General features: G+C 38.4%; 2 protein-coding genes across 7 annotated transcripts in view; one reads left to right on the forward strand and one right to left on the reverse strand.

Moving 5' to 3' along the window:
- Positions 1-543: 543 nt before the first annotated feature.
- On the reverse strand, positions 544-5,784 carry mRpS28 (mitochondrial ribosomal protein S28). The gene is made up of 3 exons (XM_076178886.1): positions 5,479-5,784; positions 3,142-3,263; positions 544-1,613 (listed from the first exon to the last, which is right to left on the reverse strand). The coding sequence occupies exons 1-3, from the start codon at positions 5,767-5,769 to the stop codon at positions 1,460-1,462; spliced, it is 567 nt and encodes a 188-aa protein (XP_076035001.1). The 5' UTR covers positions 5,770-5,784; the 3' UTR covers positions 544-1,459.
- A 157-nt stretch (positions 5,785-5,941) lies between these two features.
- Positions 5,942-18,729, forward strand: part of ENGase (cytosolic endo-beta-N-acetylglucosaminidase) — a 34,602-nt gene continuing 21,814 nt past the window's right edge. For 2 of the 6 annotated variants that reach the window (XM_076178879.1, XM_076178880.1), the window contains exons 1-6: positions 5,942-6,070; positions 6,694-6,905; positions 8,635-8,783; positions 14,119-14,282; positions 14,478-14,617; positions 17,517-17,679. In XM_076178879.1, coding sequence (XP_076034994.1) covers positions 5,957-6,070; positions 6,694-6,905; positions 8,635-8,783; positions 14,119-14,282; positions 14,478-14,617; positions 17,517-17,679 — 942 coding nt within the window. In that variant the 5' untranslated portion in view covers positions 5,942-5,956. Of the gene's footprint in view, positions 6,248-6,691; positions 6,906-8,634; positions 8,784-14,118; positions 14,283-14,477; positions 14,618-17,516; positions 17,680-18,729 lie in introns of all 6 variants that reach the window. The other 4 variants (XM_076178882.1, XM_076178881.1, XM_076178885.1 and 1 more) reach the window with 4 other exon arrangements.

The raw sequence follows: 18,729 nt of genomic DNA on the forward strand, positions 1-18,729 counted from the left end.
CAGCAAGATCCAGCACATCCACAGCAGGGCCCACCAGCCAAAGCTGGTTTCCCTTCATCACTTCATTTACATGGAGACCTTCCCTCATCTCTTCATGTGGAAATAGATGAGGAAAGTCCCTTCAAGCTACGTGAGAATAAAAATATTGGGTATAGGAGAAGCATTGAAAGTGATGAAACCTGGTTAGACACTCATAATAGATGGATGATACATGGAGTATTTGATGAAGGGAGGAACAATTATAGTGTACTGCCTAGTGAGGTTGTTTAATGTATGCATATGGGTGGGTAATGTGGCAGAGAACTGGAGAAGTGCATGTACAGTCTTACTTTCTAAAGGAAAAGGTGACAAGTATGAATGTGGTAGCTTTAGAAAGATCAGTCTGTTAAGTGTAGTTGTACAGGTATATGGGAGGATGTAGGATGGGTGGAGGGTGCATGCCTTGACTGGGTCATACCCTTTATATGGCGGAAAAGGCCTTTTTGCATATGTATGTATGCATTATGTACACCATACACTACAGGAGTAATGACAACTCATTGATACATAATAGCAGTTTATTGAACATAAACATACTGCCACAAGTATTGTGCTTATATATGGTACATTCTATAAAGGCTACTTGAATGATACTGTATTATACTGATAATTAAACCCTTAATTATAAGATACTGTATTGTAATTTCAAAAACATTTATTGGTACATACTTCATAAATTTCAACTAAGGATGATTATGTTTAAAAATTATTTGCCACAAGTCACCCAAGTTTATTGTATAAGTCTTAGCCAACCAATAATCTATTTTGTTTTGAAATCAATCTTTCTGGCAAATATAGGCTGAAGCAGAATATTGAATTAAAATCTTGAAACTGACTTATAGGTCATGTCAACCTATACATCATGCACTAGAGGGAAATGTAATAGCATATTTGTACACAGAGAATCCAATGTCACAGTGAAAGAAAAACTTGTAAGAACAGTAATTTTAATATTTTGGCTACCAACTACAGCTCTCTTCTGGAAAGTACAAAACAGATTAAAATGTTAGGATGGGTACATATTATCCCCATCTTAATCGATCTTCCACTTTTCCTGAAGAGGCCTGCAATTGGCAGCCAAAATATAAAAGTTACCTTTTTTTTTTTCACTCCACCAGTGGGTTCTGTGTGTTATACATGATTTACAGTAATCTTTGACAAAATTTAAACATCTTTTTATGGTTAGATTAGAAGAAACAAACTTTTATTAAACAATTTTTTACAAAGCATGTACCTGATGGCTTTTATGTCAACAGGACATTGCACAAAAAAAATATTTGTGGCCATTAAGGGTTAACCTCTGTGAAAACAATAACCATTCTTATGTACATATTGTAAAATAAACATCTAACAAGAACCTTAGAACATTCAGAGAAAACATGAAATGGTATAAAATGTACATGAATAGATCTTACAACAATCAATTCTTTATCCTTTGTACAGGTGTTCTAATTAGCCCCAGAAGAATAGCATCAGCTTCCAACAGGGTCATGTCCTTTTTTGAGCCTAAAAATCGAGTTGAAAGCTCTAAATCCTTAAGTCTGATGCGCACTTTAGCTCCTCTTACATAGTTCCTGTGAAATAAATAAAAACATAATGAAATTCATATCTTGCAATCTTCTGAAAAGCATGTACAAGCAAGCCTCATCAAACAATCAGGATTCATTCCAATAATATCATTATATAGTGTGCACTTTCAGTAAACTTGCATATACAGTAGTCAGCTGAAAAGAACTGAGTGATTGCAGTAACATTATTGCCTCACATTTCTCTTGAAAGAGACCAATGGCTCCCAGGTAACTGGCAACAGCCACCATAAGTCACTCAAGAAATACTGTGTTGTTGTATGGGTAAGGCTTGGGTGGTGCAGTGTACACTGCATTCGGAATTTTGTGTGATGATAGCTTCTGGGGAAGTCTGTTTCTGTGGATGGGTCTATTCTGTCTTCGTAACATTTTAGTGCTGGTTGGTGACCTTGATTGTGGTTCTTGCTTCCCTTGAAAGTGATTGTTCTGTAGGGCTAATAGTTTGAAGAAGTAGGGAGTGTGGTTATCAGTCTTGAAAAGCTTGTTTTGTTATCTGAGTATGTGTGTTTTTACATGGATATATTGTGTGGTAAAAATGGTAGGTTGCTGTAGATGTCTGAGCCTTTTTTTTTCCAATTAGTTGGTGCTGCCACATTGTACCTGCAAGAGGCAGCACTGCCATCCTGGAGGAATTTGGACTCCACAGGATGACACAAATGTCCCAACAAGGACCTACTAAGTATTTCAGCGGCTTTGACCCATCGTTTTTCGCTCATATTTCCGAAATAACCATTCACATCAGTATGATATATTAGCACAGCCTAATTCACACCCTGCCATAATTTTTTACGTTATAGTGCATTCACAAGTGTATTTAATTACGGCGTTTACTCTTGATATTAAGTGTGTCGTAGCCGACACCCGTGAAGTAAATCGAACAGGTGAAGTCGTGACGTCATCACAAACTACCTCGTGTATCCCAAATTCACTTGTTCGATTTACTTCATGGGTGTCAGCTACAACACACTTAATATCAAGAGTAAACACCGTAATTAAATACACTTGTGAATGCACTATAACATCAAAAATTATGGCAGGGTGTGAATTAGGCTGTGCTAATATACCATGCTGATGTGAATGATTATTTCGGAAATATGAGCGAAAAACGATGGGTCAAAGCCGCTGAAATACTTAGTAGATGTCTCCCAAATGCAAGAAACCACAACTTCCCTACCTCAACACAGAGGTTCTTGTGGGGTTGGTACTTGGGCTTTAGAACAAAAATTTCCAATTGCAAACTGGTGATTCCAACAACCCTATTTGTGAAAATTAGTTGATCAAATAGTGAAAAAGGGTTTAAATTTCAAAACTTTAAGATTACAGGGGCAAAAAAAAAAATCTGGTAGAGAACAACTGAATAATCAGGTTTGCCTGTATACCATACCTTAAAATTCTATCTACCAACAAGTCTGATGAGCAAAACTGTTATTAATCATATGGTACATTCCATAAAAAGACAAGTAATGATGCATACCTTGTCTTACAATTGACAGAACTTCATTTGCTTTTTACTTACTCTGAATTTTTTTGTGGAAGTGGGCACACACAATGGAATTTCCCCCCAAAATCAATGTATAGATCATTTTCTACTATGTGAAAGATTGTTCCTTCTACAACTTTGCCTCTTGGATCTCCAAGCTGAAAATAAAAACAAATAATTATTGCTGTAATATGGCTAATCCAAAGAAAACATACTTTGTTTTGATATTTGTTTTTCATTATGTTTTTATCATTTCAATGTACACCCATATTTGTTGTCTTCAAATGTTGACACTATCTCTAAATGTCTGATCATACGGTAGACTCTTCATTATTATTACTGTTATTACTATTATATATATATATATATATATATATATATATATATATTTATATATATATATATATATATATATATATATATATGTATATTCTTTTTACATGGAGTTTTTTCCAGATAATCTCCCCCAAGTGCAAGCTTCCCACTAACATTCTATGACTGCATAATATTGTCTATGGGGCTCACAGCAATACTGTCATTTTGAAAATATGAAAATAGGGAATGCTTATTTGTGAGCTATAATAATTCATTTGGACCTAATCTAATCTAAACTAGGGAATGTCTTATATTCTAGCAATACCATCCTCTTTTCTTTTGCCCTCTTTATGTGAGCATGGAATGTGTTGGGGTAAATCTTTGGAAAAGCACACCAAGGCAATATAGCTATAGAAAATTAAATATAATTTTTATAAATCATTATACATCAATGTAAAATATGTTTCTTTTGGCAAAAATCAATAACAAAAAAGTTGCTAAAAGCCATACATTAATGACAACTCGGATAATGGCAAGCTTCAAGACACCATCTTTGTTTTTATTTGTAGTGAAAAACAAACAAATGGAAGTCTAATAAACTGGTCTAGCTTAACCTAACCTAACTTAACCTCTTATGGGGTAAGCATTGTAGGTTAGTTAGGTTAGGTTAGAATAGATGAATTTATCACCACTTCATTCCATCTATCCAAACAAACATAGCAATCATTCAACTGCCGTGACTTCGTTTGTTAGTAAATAGGTTTAACAACTTTTTTGTTATTGATTTCCGCCAAGAAAATCACATTATGATGATGTATTATAATTTACAAAATTAATAACTAAATTTCTATTGCTATATCCCATAAGTGTGCACTTCTAAAAATTTACCATATATTGCTTAGGGGCACACTTGTGAAGTAATACCTATGTTGGTGGGAATGTTACACTTAGGGTAGATTACATTACCTGGCAAAACTCCATATTATAACAAAAGGTAGTTTTTTTTAGTTGCGCACCTACGTAATATAGCAATAGAAAATCAACTATTAATTTTGTAAATTATAATACATCAACATATGCAATTTTCTTGGCAGAAATCAATAACAAAAAAAGTTGCTAAAACCAATTTACTAACGAACGAAGTCAAGACAGTTGAATATCCCATGACCATATTTGTTTTAATAGATGCCGAGGTCGAAGAAATGAAAGATGATAAATTCGTCTATTCTAACCTAACCTAATCTACTTAACCTAACCTAATCTATATTTAGTAATTCAGTACCTGATTATCATTGTACCTTGGGCAATTAACAGATGATGGCAGAAACCTGTGTTCTCTCATAAAATCCAAGGAAGCCCTATTGTCTTTGTAACAGTGCTTATTAACATCACCGTGAGTTGGAGAATACCTGATCCACAACAAGAAAGCAATCGTCTCACAGACAGTGGGCTGGACAGACGACAGCATGGGGTCCATACCGTATCCCAGCAGCTTTGTTCATTAGTAGATATGCTTGTAGCAAGGTTTTTATTTATTTTTGCCAAGAAACTCACATACTACATTCATGTATTTTAATTTACAAAATTAATATTTAATATACTAATGCTATATCATGTAGGTGTGCACAACTAAAATAATATCTAAAAAAAAAGAAAAAAAAAAGATGTGTTTACCACATAACTAACATTTGGAAAGAGTGTCAATATTGGTGGACAACAAAGACGGCTGTTAAAATTACAACACTGCCACGATCACCAAACTCCAAAGACTTCTAGTCTTGTTACTTGGTAATTTGTATATCACAGCATTATTTTCAAAATTCAATATCACTTTCATTAATTCCTAAAATGAAAACATTATCATAATTACGAGAGCACACTTGAATATTACTAGACATTTAAAATTTGTGTATGAAAAGGAGTCTCCACTATTTCCCTACAAAAAATGAAGCAATGCCAATGAGAAACTCTAACTGTTCACACGATCAACACTTATCCCGAATTGAAATCCTTAGTTTAAACATTAAATAAGATAAGTAATTTTTCAATTGTAAATACCTGAGTAAATTTACAATGCCTTAGCAATGAGTGAAAACTTTTCGGGGGTTCCGGTGCTGTCTGTTCCGGTGGCCGTTCAATCTCTTTAGCTTGCTCTGCGTAAGCTCTTGCAAATCCCCCAAGCTTACTCTGTTCTGGTGGATTTTCCTGTGTTATTTTTGGTTCACTTGTTACGGAACAGTAAGTCACATTTGATAAATAAATCCTGGATACAGCTATATTTCTTAAAATGTGAGTCGAGCTCAGTAGATACCGAAAGGATAGTCCAGTCGCCATCTTTCCTGTTACCATAACGACGAAGGAAAATATAAACAAAGCAGACGAAAAGTTTGTGTTTGTGGACAAAATAAAAACTAAGTTTCACAAATGTTACCCAAAAGCATTATATTGCATAAATTAGATAGTCTTGACACATTCGTATATCATGAAAATCTGATTATCACATACATTTTAGTAGATTAGTGTGGTATTTGGTATAATGGTGTCCGAGGGGACAGTTTTGGAAGGGGGCGAGTGGGAGTATAGTTACTATAGTAGCAAAACATCTGTGTGTGGTCTGACAGTTGTATACGGCGTTATACGGAGTTGGCTGGTGTGATAATAAAGATATCGGTATTGTATTCTGTCTTCAAGCGTGAGTCGTGACACGTGCACTGTACTACCACAAGCCCATATATTTAAATTTTTTTTAGCATGTTCTATGTGTTGAGCATATAACCATATTGTTGAGTAATGTACTAATGTTTGAAGAGGACGTTGAACCTTACCGGTACGCGATAGTATCCATAATCCAGTGTGATTTCCATGTAAAATCATCCAAGAGAAGTTACGTTTTTGTCATTTGAGCAAAAGCCATCATTGTTTGGGTTTGGTCGGCGTTGGTTGCCGGTTGGTAATTTTGCAGAGGATAAAAACGTAACTTCTCTTTGATCATTTTACATGGAAATGACACATTTTGAAGAAAATAGGTCAAATAATGCAACCATATGCTATCTTTTATATATAAATTATGCATTTGAGCAAAAACCGTCATTGTGTGGTTTTGGTCGGCGTTGGTCGACTTTGGTCGGTGTTTAGTGAGACCGCTCCTTTTCCTATCTCTTCCTCTTCCTTCCCTTCTGTTCTTCCTCCTCTCCCTCCCACTCATTTTGACCAATTATTTAGTGTACTTAATATAAGTAGAATCATCCAGCATCAGCAAATGATTTTTTTCAGATTAAACTTGCAATGGATGGTGGTAAAAGAGTTTGTGAAAAAGGGGTGATGACTCCCTTGAAGACCCTGCAAGAGCTGCTTTTATGGGAACCAGAGCCAAGTCACTCAAAGTTGCCAGTGACAAAACTCAAGACCAGGTATCCCACGTATAAAGAGACACGACAGAGAACGTTGGTATGCCATGACATGAAGGGCGGATACCTTGAAGACAGGTGAGCCTTTTTTGAGAGGTGTAGATATACATTGATGTGCTGCTCTCTGTGGGCAATTAGTTTATAATTAAGCTATTGTGGCTTGATAAAAAGGAAATAATGTTGGTTTCTTGATGATTGGATACTAGGGCCAGATTAAAAAGAAAGAAAAAAAATTGTCTAAAAAATGTTGTTGACATTTTAGGGGGACCAGTAGATTTTAAAGATATTATGGGATACCAAAGGAATGAGGAACAAGCCAGAATTAAGGAACAGGTGGTGGAAATATTTAAAAGAAACTAAAAAAGGAAAGGAAAACAAATTCTCTTATCATCAAGGTTATAGACTTAAAAAAAAATGTTTTTAGGCTGGGGAGAAAAGTATATTCTTTCATATATGAAAAGAAAAGATTTTGAGTTGCAAAATCCTAGAGAAATTACATCCACAGTTCCAAATGAAACCAATGTGCATGGCCAGCATGAAGATGTAGTTAGGTTAGTCAATACAGACGCTCCTCTACTTACGTTCATTCATTTTACGTTTTTTCGATTTTACGTTTGAACTGACTGTAAAAAAAAAATGGTAAAAAAAAAATTTGAGTGAATTTTTTAGTTTAGCACGCTCTCCGTAGTTCAAACGATACTTACGCATGATGCTGCGTCCATTGTTTACATGGCACAAACGACAGACTGAATGTGCCTTGCCTCCTCCTCCACCTCCACCATCTCGATTTATATTGCTTGAATTTAATTGATTTGAAATTAATGTTACAGTAAACTCGCGCTTATCCGAACGCATTTTAACCGAATAATCGCATTAACCGAACATTTTCTCAATACGGGAGCCATCGCTTCAACCGAACGTATTTGGATCTCAACCGAATATTCAAACACCCCGCCGCCTCTTCCGCCACCCCCGCGCCACCCGCGAGCTTCACTAAGTGCTCACACGGTGGCAGTACACTCCATGTTTACACCCGATCGTCTGTTTATACTCTATAGAATATGTTTATGAACTATTATAAGCATTTCCATGTGTATGTTAAGTTTACAGGTACGAATATTGCAGCTGACATTACCGCATAAAACTCCACGGGAACAAAACATACAAAGTAGGATTAACCGAACATTTCGGTTAATCGGACATTTCGGTTAATCGGACATTTCTAATCTCCCTTGGAGTTCGGATAAGTGAAAGTTTACTGTATTTTACAATGTTATGTGTATAATTAATGATTTAGGGGTGTTTTATAAGATACGGTAATAGAATTTATGGATGTATAGTACAGTATGAACGGTCATACATTACTAGAATGTGCATTAACAACTTACGTTCATTTTCAACTTACGTTCGGCCGTTCAGAACGTAACTAAAACATAAGTTGAGGAGCGTCTGTACTGATGATGCACATGTCAACTGAAAATTGCAGGCTTTCTCCTCCCTACTGATTGATGCACTTAATACCTGGTTTGGTTTTCAATTTTTGTCTGCTTTCTTGAGAATTCAGATTATTGGGGACCTTGGAATATCCATTTTCATATTAAGACTTTTACTGTATGTATACTTAAAATCTTGTATACAAAAGTTTCATCTTGCGATGAGATGCCACTGGTTGCCCTGCTCTCTAACATAGTGCCTAAGTTAAAAGCAGTGCAGGAAGGCACAGCTTTATCACAACAAAACCTGACAGAGCTGCAAGTTTACTGAATTTCTGTTTGCCCTTGTGAGCCTGATCACTTTTTTGTTACAGATTCATCCATGGCTGTGAGAACAAGGATGCTTACAGATTCTATCATTGGAGTTGCATTGATTCCTTTGTGTACTTCAGCCACAACTTTGTTACAATTCCTCCTGTCGGATGGATCACTGCTGGCCATACCCATGGTGTTCTTGTAATGGGTAAGTGGCTTCTTTTTAAACAAGTTTCTCTTTCTAGAATATTCCTTTAAGCTGAAACTGCTTAATAGGGTTTAACACTTTCCTTCATACAAGACACAAGGGTCCAGCATGCTGTTTATAATCCTTACATAATGTTTACCTGTTTCTCAGGCAAACAGGCATTTGGGAATTGATGCAAAGAGGAGATTATATGAAGGGGTGATTGTGCCAACAACACTGTATGGGGCAGAGACATGGAATTTAAGAGAGGCAGAGAGGAAAAATTTAAATGTGTTTGAGATGAAATGTCTGAGAAGTATGGTAGGGGTTACAAGGTTGGGTAGAGTGAGAAACAAAGAGGTGAGGAGGAGAGTGGAGGTGGAAAAGGAAATGGGAGATAGGGTTGATGAAAGAGTATTGAGATGGTTTGGATAAATGGAAAGAATGAGTGAAGAAAGATTAGTAAAAGAGGTGTGGAAGGAGTGAACATTAGGGGCCGACCAAGGACGAGATGGATGGATGGGGTGAAAGGAACATTAAGCAGGAGGGAAATGTCTGTTGAGCAGGGAAGGGAGGAGATGGGATATAGGGGTGATTGGAGAATGGCTGATGATACTGTGATGCAAGGACAGGAGTGGGTGGGGGATGGGGGAGGTAATAGAATGTTTGTGTGAATGATATTTTGACACAGCCCAAAGGGATTTCTCCTCATCTTCTTTTTTCCTGCATTAGGGAGTGGAGAGGGGCAGTTTGTCTATTAAATGAAGCGGCCTTGCTATGGATGTGCTGTGTCTTACTGCATTGTATCTGACCTAGGGCAGTGGGTGGAATACAGAGATGACCTGTCATCCATGAGGAGCTAAGATGAGAGGGAGGAAAGGGTAATGGATGGGAGGGGAATGGGTGGGGATGGGTATATACCTTTTGTCTTTGGCTTCCTCCCTAGTAAGGGAGAAAAAACCCTAGGTATATAGATAGATAGACATAATGTTAAATGCACAAGTATAGCAGTCATTGTACCCTCTTGCCTAAATATGTATGTCAGCTGATAAGGAAGTATTGCTGCAAGTTTCTTCGAGTTGAAACCCCACAACCTTAGAGCAGCTGGCAACAGTCCTTGGGATCTCCCATAGATCTCTATGGGAAGATAATTTAGACCATTATATGTGTTGTATTGGTGAGGGACTGTTTCCATGTCATTGACTGAAAGTAGAGGAGGAAAGCTTTTGGTGGCTTTGTGTAAAAATGTGTAATAAATACAGTTGAAGTTGATAGGAAGCGATATTAGGCCCAGCCCAAAGACCAAATGTTAACCCCTCAGGGCTGCACCTCCTTATGAAGGTGATGTGGTTGATAGGTTTTGAAAATGGGTAGCTCTGCTGTCCATTTTTCAGGAACACATCACTTAAGTATCCATCATCGGTCCATGTTTGCCAGTCAATTTCAAAGATTCACTTCTATCACTGCTGTCCTCAAGTAAGTTAATGTCATGATTGTTTTCTTTTTTGTCAGTTATTTATTTTAAAAGCACTGTGATTTTGACAAAATATCTATGGCAACAAAAGCATCTGCAAATTATTACAGCATAAACATGATTATTTGCCCTTTTTGTCAATAATTTATCCCAAGAAGCTTGTGATAGATATACATACATATACCAAGGCTTTTTCCCCCTTACAAGTGAGGTAGCCAAAAAGGGAAAGGCATAAAATCATTTCCACCCATTCCATCCCTGAATACACTCCACACCCCTCCACCCTCCCTCTTATCTGAGCACCTCCTGGATGACGGGTCATCCCTGCACCTTGTCCACTGCCCTGGGTCAGAAGCAGTGTCGCAAGACACAGCACATCCACAGCAAGGCCGCTTCATTAAATCGGCGACCCCCCTCTCCGTCCCCCCATTGCATAAAAGGAGAAGACGGGGAGAAATCCCTTCGGGCTGCGTCAAATTTTGCTCACACATACTACTTCACCCCCCACCCATTCCACCTCATGCAATCACAACATCATCCATATACAACCATTCTCCATTCACCCCTGTCTTCTGTCCTCTCCCGTCCTTCCTCAACAGACATTCCCCCTCTTCCCCAAAGCCCCCTTCATCCCATCCATCCACCTCATCCTAGGACGTCCCCTCATGTTCACTCCCTCCACATCTGCCTTCGATACCTCTTTTACTAGTCGTTCTTCACTCATTCTTTCCATGTGTCCAAACCATCCTAATATTCTTTCATCAACCCTATCTCCCAGCTCCTTTTCCACCCTTGTTCTCCTCCTCACCTCCTCATTTCTCACTCTATCTAGCCTAGTAACCCCCATCATACTTCTCAGACACCTCATCTCAAACACATTCAAACTCCTTCTCTCTTCTTCTCTTATGTTCTATGTTTCTGCCCCATACAGTGCTGTTGGCACAATCACTCCTTCATACAGTCTCCTCTTAGCATCCATTCCCAAATGTCTATTCCTCATTACACTCTTTAATCCACCAAGGCATTTACTCGCTTCTCTCAATCTACATTCTACCTCCACCTTCACTCCACCTTTTCCTGCCACATTTGCACCCAAGCATCTAAAACTATCCACTTCCTCCAGTCGCTCTCCCTTAATGCTCACTTCCAGTCTACTGCCACTTTCACCCCTTGTACATCTCATCACCTTACTTTTACCCACATTTATCTTTAGCTTTCTTCTATCACATACTCTCCCAAACTCTGCCACCAACTTCCTCAATCCCTCCTCCGATCCTGCCACAAGCGCAGTGTCGTCCGCAAACAACAGCTGGCTCACCTCCCACTTTTCTCCATTTTCTTTAACCATCTCCAATCCCTGACCCACTACCCTTGCATTTACCTCTCGCACCACCCCATCCATGTATAAGTTGAACAGCCAGGGCGACATAACGCATCCGTGACAAAGTCCCACCTTTACCTCGAACCACTCACTCTCTCCATTTCCAATCCTGACACAAGCTCTACTACTCTCATAAAAACTCTTGACAGCTCCCAGAAGCTTTCCTCCTATCCCGTATATCTGCACAACCTCCCACAGTGCCTTTCTGTCTACCCGATTATAAGCCTTTTCCAGATCCATAAAAGTTCAAAAAACATCCTTCCCCTTTCCTATAGCTTTCTCACATATCTGTCTTACCACAAAGATCTGATCTACACAACCTCTACCTGTCCCAAATCCACACTGTTCCTCAGCCAATTACTCCTTCTGTTCCTCTCCTAATCCTCTTAATCAAGATCCTCCCATAAGCCTTCCCAACTACACTTAACAAGCTAATCCCTCTGAAACTACTACATTCACACTTGTCCCCCTTTTCCCTTGTAAAGAGGAACTATACAGGCACTCCTCCAGTCCTCCGGCACTCTACCCTCTCTCCAGCAAACATTAAATAACTTCACCAGCCAGTCCACCATCAATGTACCTCCCCTTTTCAGACATTCTGCATGGCATCCATCCAGACCAGGTGCCTTACCTGCTTTCATCATCTTAACAACTGCCTTCACCTCATCCTTCCTTACCGTATTTTCCGGCGTATAGTGCGCGACTTTTTTCCGTTGGAAGGGCCTAAAAATGGGGGGTGTGCGTTATCCGGTGGTGCGCATTATCTACGGGCTACGATAAAGATTCTGCGGCTGTGTGTGTAATTTTTTTCACAACTGTTTAAATAGGCCTAAACACCATGAAACATGATCAATATTCATGATATTTGCCCATGTTCACAGCATCCTAGTTTGAATTTTTATGTTGGCTTTATTGCTTCACTTTAGGTATGGTACAAATTCCGTTGCGGCCATTCATAAACTCGTGTCAAACACCTGACTACAACACCCTCTTTCGGGAGTTATATTAACTAAACGTCACCTCGATGAGAGACTGTCCTATTTCACCACTGTCATTGCAGGTTCAAAGCTAAAATGAAACAGTCTGTAGTTTGTTTCAGTATTAAATAAAAAATGGTAAAGACGAATTATTTCCTCAAGATATAGAATGAACATTTTCTGTAAAAATCCCGAAATTTTTCTGTATTTTACTTTCAATAAACTTTTTTTATATCATATTTCCTACAAACTATTTAAGCTACAAAGTAAAAAGGTTCTCGATTCTCTCGCTAGATGGCGATCGGGCATGCGCGTTTTATGTCGGTGCTCGCTATCTGTGTACTGAGATAACGAAGTGCATGGGTGCGCATTATAACCCGATGCGCATTTTAAGCCGGAAAATACGGTATTTCTCCTCCATTCTCCTCACTCATCACTCTCATTTTCTTTGCATTTCCCACTGCAGCTATCTTTCCCTCCCTATCCTCCTTCACATTTAGCAACTCCCTAAAATATTCTGCCCATCTTCCCCTTACTGCCTTCTCTTCCATTATCATCTCTCCATCTGCACCTTTTACCTTTTCTTCTCTACTTGATTCGCCTCCTCTTCCTCTCTTAATTTCTTTCCAAAACATCTTTTTATTACTTTCAAAATTTTCTTTCATACTCTTACCCCATTTCACATCTGCTCTCCTCTTTGCCTCCTATGGTAAATATCTCTGGTAACAAAAGCATCTGCAAACTATTACAGTGTAAACAAATATTTTGCTTCCATTTTTACATACATATACCAAAGGCTTTTTCCCCCTACATGTGTGATTACCCTTTAGTTAAACCTGTATCTTAACCACTTCAGTACAGTGATGTCTACATAGGTATCTTGAAGTGTGATTGTGTACACAAGGATACCGACGTCAGCATCTTGATTATGTATATATTTTTTGTAGTTTTACATGAGTTATCCCCAGATTCTGTGAACTGCTTTGGTTAAGATATCTGTGTTTAACATTACCCAGAGTTAAAGAGAATAAGTAATACAGCAGTGACTTTATATTTTATAATGCAAGTAGTGTGATGCACCGTACATATGGCAGCCAATGCTGCACGCGAGAAATTGACTTGTACTGATCATCTTTTGCTCTCACATTTATATTTCCAACTACTAAAATTTATGGTTATTTCAAAACTATCCAAATTATCAGTGAGGGCACACACTTAGAATGGGTGGTACTGGGTGTATGCCTTAACTGGCTACCTTTATTATAAGGGTAAGAAGCCCTGGGCAGTGGACAAGGTGCAGGGATGACCCGTCATTCAGGAGGTGCTAAGATAAGAGGGAGGGTGGAGGGGTGTGGAGTGTATTCAGGGGTGGAATGGGTGGGATTGATTTTGTGCCTTTTTCTTTTTGGCTACCCCCCTTGTAAGGGGGAAAAAGCCTTGGTATATGTATGTAAAAAGCCCTGGGTATATAATTTTTTTTTTTTTTTTTTTTCATTTATGGTATAAATATTTCTTATTCACAAGGAACTATCATCACTGAGTGGGATCCAGGAGCAGAATTGTGCAAGCAAATGTTTAAGGATTCAGAGACCGTCAATAGTGTTGTTAAAAAACTAGTGGCTATAGCTGAATTCTATGGCTTCAATGGTTGGCTTGTCAACATAGAAAATAAAATTGAAACAGATCAGGTTAATATTTGATATAATTTTTGTAATTTGTAATACATTTATTAGTATAGTGAAGCTTGTGATTTTTTTTTTCTTCAAAATTGTATATAATTTTTTTTTTTTTATTAATTGTTCAGTTTATACTATGCAATATCAGGTAATTGCAAATGAGTTATCTGTCCATAATGTTTGTTCTTTTATTTTCCCAATCCCCAGATAGGACACCTAGAGCAATTCATGAAGCAGCTTACTGAAAAAATGCACAAAGTCTGTCCAGGTTCTCAGGTGGTATGGTATGACAGTGTCGATTCCCAGGGCAAACTCAACAATCAAAGTGAGCTTAATAAATCAAACAGGTATTTATATAATCAAAAGTTAATTGTTTTGTATGTTTGCCTAATTGTCATCTCCCTTACCACCCCACTTATGTACACATTGAACCATAGTGATATCAGGGTTGTGTGATGTTGCCATGGTTTGTTCAACATGTAAATGGATGGTTTTCTACAAGAGAGATCAAGGACACTAGATTGAGTGATTGACATGTGGATAAGGTGGTAAGGGAGTTAAACATAAGTGGAAAAGGGGTTTGGAGTTGGTGAGTGATAGTTAAGAGATGTGGAAGGTGAGCACTATAGAGCAGAGACTAAATTTAAGGAAGGCAGAAGAGGAGAGTAAATGTGTTTGAGAATTTTGAGGATGAATAGAGATTGGGTATGTGGAAAGAGTTGTCAAACAAGATAGATCAAAGAACCCTAAGATAGTTTGAGTATGTGGAAAAATGACTGGGAAAAGAATACATGCATACATATACCAACGGCTTTTTCCCCCTACATGGAGGGGTAGCCAAAAAGAAAAAGGCATAGAAAAGAGTAAAAAAAATGGAAAGGAGGATTGGATGAAGTGAGCATAAAGAAGAAGTCCAAGAATGAGGTGGATGGATTGGGTAGAGAGGAACAAGGAAGAGAGATTGTAAATGGTAGGAGTAAACAGTAAAGGAATTACACAGCTGGAAGGATTGTTCTTGTCTCCACTGAAATTTTTTGAGATGAGGAAGGCATTTGCCATCAAATGAAGCAATTAGGGTTGAGCAGCACCAGATGTCAGGTCCTGCTGTGGAGGTACTGTGTCTTGCTGCATTGTATTTTATGCAATGTGGCGGAGTAAGAGATTACTTTAACCACAAGGTACTAAAATAGGAGTGGCTATGAAGGGTTTTAATAGGTGCAGGGCAATGTTCCCACTAATTCTTTGCTGTGAGTATACACAGAAATTTGCTTGTGTACACCCATGCGAGCCACCATTTGATCATTTAACCAAATACACACAATTTGTAAGTTTGTATTACATATTACCTCCACCAAGCAGTGGCATACCAAGGGGGGGGTGTTATAAACATTTTCAAACAATTGTACACTCCAGCCAGGTGCCAAAATCATTTCGTTTGCAATGGAAGTGCTAGAGTTAGAGGAGAGAAAAAAAAACAATTATTGGTTTGATAGTTGGCAAGGTACCATATTTTTAGAGAATTTATAAGTTATGTTTGGGTGGAACTTTTTTATTGAATGGGTTTTGATATAATTTGAAAACCTTGTGTGCACACATTTTTTCTTTATGTGCGCTAGTTGTGAAACGTATGTGCACACGCACAGCTTAGAGGGAATGTTGGTGCAGGGTATGTGATTTGGTTCTGTCACCCCACATATAAAGGGGAAAAGGTTCTTTAGTATGTATGTACAAATATAGGCACATAATGAACAAGGAAAAGTGACCAATAAGAGTGTGGAAACTGGATATGGATGAAAAGAATTTGAGAGAAAGACCGGGAGTGAGGTGGATGGATGGGGAAAATGAGGATTTAGATGCACAGTAATTGTGTGGAGTAAGGTAAGAGTGCAAGGGATAGGAGTGAATGAAGGGAGATCAATCAGCTAATCCATTGCCCTAGTTCCCTCATGCAGGAAACCCATGGCTCCTAGGTTACTGGCAACAGCCACTGGATTAGACAACAAGTTACTTAAAGAAGAGAAATCTTGTTGTTTGGGCAATATAGGAGGTATTTGATGTCTTGTATGTGTTGTATGAGGTTGTGATTGCATGAGGAGGAATGGGGTGGGGTAGTATGTGTGAGTAAATTTTGATGCAGCCCGAAGGGTTTTCTCCCCGTCCTCTCCTTATATGCAAGGGGGGACGGAGAGGGGGGGTCGCCGATTAAATGAAGCAGCCTTGCTGTGGATGTGCTGTGTCTTGCGACACTGCTTCTGACCCAGGGCGGTGGGCAGGGTGCAGGGATGACCCGTCATCCAGGAGGTGCTCAGATGAGAGGGAGGGTGGGAGGGGTGTGGAGTGTATTTAGGGATGAAATGGGTGGGAGTGTTTTTATGCCTTTCCCTTTTTGGCTACCTCCCTTGGAAGGGGGAAAAAGCCTTGGTATATGTATGTATGTATGTGTTGATTGCATCTGGAGCAGTTTACATCTGTGGCCAGGCCTATCCAGTGTTGGTATTGTTAAACTGGATAGTGGCCTGAATGTAGCCATGCTAATGTGATCCTTGTTTGTTATGAGAGGGATTTCTCTGTAGGGCTGATGTCTGGAAATTTGATGGTCATTCTTTGAGTGTTTGTTTTGTGAGTGTGTATATATTGTTCTTGTGTGGTTGTTTTGTATTGTGCAGGTGGTAGGTTGTTGTAGATGTTTGAGTAGTATGCTTTCTTTTTTTAATTTTCATTATGCTTGTATTATGTAGGTGAAATTAAGGGTTCTTGTTTAGACCTATTTACTTATCATTTTCATTTGCTGTTCAATGGGGAGGATTTTGTTTCGTCTTTAGATTTTCATTTGGGGTGGTTATACCTCCTATTAATATTGTTGATACTTTATTTCATGTTTGTTGGGTGTCTGTTTTCTTTTGTATGGAACCATCCCAGGAAAACATAATTAAGTTGCCCTTAAGAACTGTTTGTCGACTGTGATTAGGATTTTTTCCTGCCAACTAAAACTATTGCTTGTTACTGATTTTGGTATGTTATTTTCTTTGTTAGGTCCTTGATCTTTGGACTAAAGGAAGTTGTCTCTAATCTGAGATCATATAAGGTGTTTGCTAATAATTATGAAATTATTTTAAATTGTTTTGCTGAACTCCTCTTTCTAGATGAATGATTACAGGTTATTCCTTGGTGTTAATGGTAGCACTGTATTTTTGGGGGCTATGTGAATGCCTCCCTTATCTTGCTTAAAAGAATTATTATTTGCAGGATGTTCTTTGATGCTTGTGATGGAATGTTCTTGGATTATAAATGGACAGATAAGACTCTAGAAAAGTCAAGAGATGAGGCTGGAGACCGGACCAGTGATGTCTATGTTGGTATTGATGTCTTTGGAAGAGGAAAGCATGCTGGAGGGTTTGACACATACAAGGTAAGTACTCAGGAGATCTGTGTAGATAGGACTTCCTTTGTATGGGTATAGATGAAAATAAGGACCAATGATGAGTACCTTCTTTTGGTGGTCCTTCAAGATAGATAGCATAACTTCCCATTTTCAAAACCCCTCAATCCCTTCACTTCTAAAAGGAGATGCAACCTGAGGAGTTGACACTTGGTCTCCAGACTGGCCCAAGATCTCTTTCTTTTAGCTTCATATGTATTTTACACATTTTCTTACAAAGAGCTGACAACTGGTTATTGCTTCCCTCCTACTATTTTCAGCTAATGACATAGGCAGTCCCACACTAGTACAACACAGACAGCAGTCCAAAGATTCTTCTGAAAGAGATCTGTGTGAGGGGCAAAGGACTTACCAGGCTCTATTGGGCTGCAGGTTTTCCGCTAGTGGAATTTCAGATAACAGTTATTATAAATTGAATCTGTTGTCCCAAATTTCTCTTGCAGAAGACCTGTAGCTTTCATGTAACTAGCCTTTGGGCAGAACCATAAGTCACTAAGGGAAGAGTTGAAAATAGAATGGAACTGTTGTGGAGAGAACATGGTATTGTCAGAAAGACAGAAGGGAAATTGAGAGTGGAAATTAGGTAGAAGGGAGGCAGAGAAATGCTGAAGGTTAGCAAAGCAAATGAAAAGAATAGAAGAGAAAATAAAATAAAATAGAGAAGTATGGGTTGGTAGTAAATGATAAGAAAGAAACGGGATTAGAGGAAAAGGCACCTGGGTTATGTGTTTGTAACATGGAATCCTATAAAGGGAGGAGCAGTTATAGTGAATTGGGTAATGAAATTGCTTAAAGTGTACCTACGGGAGGAAAGTGTGATAGGATAGTTCTACTATACAAAGGAAAAGGGGACATGTATGTAAGCTTTAGGGGGCTCAGTCTATTAAATGTTGGTAAAGTATATGGGAGGGAGTTCATTGAGAGGATTAGGAGGGATGTGGAGGTATTTTTTTTTGTAGTAAGGCAAGTATGTGAGAAGTTTTTGCAAAAAGTAAAACTGTTTTGTTGGTTTCTATGGAT

Source organism: Oratosquilla oratoria, chromosome 42 (assembly GCF_046742065.1).
Source record: "Oratosquilla oratoria isolate Oo_2021 chromosome 42, ASM4674206v1, whole genome shotgun sequence".
Lineage (NCBI taxonomy): Eukaryota > Metazoa > Arthropoda > Malacostraca > Stomatopoda > Squillidae > Oratosquilla > Oratosquilla oratoria.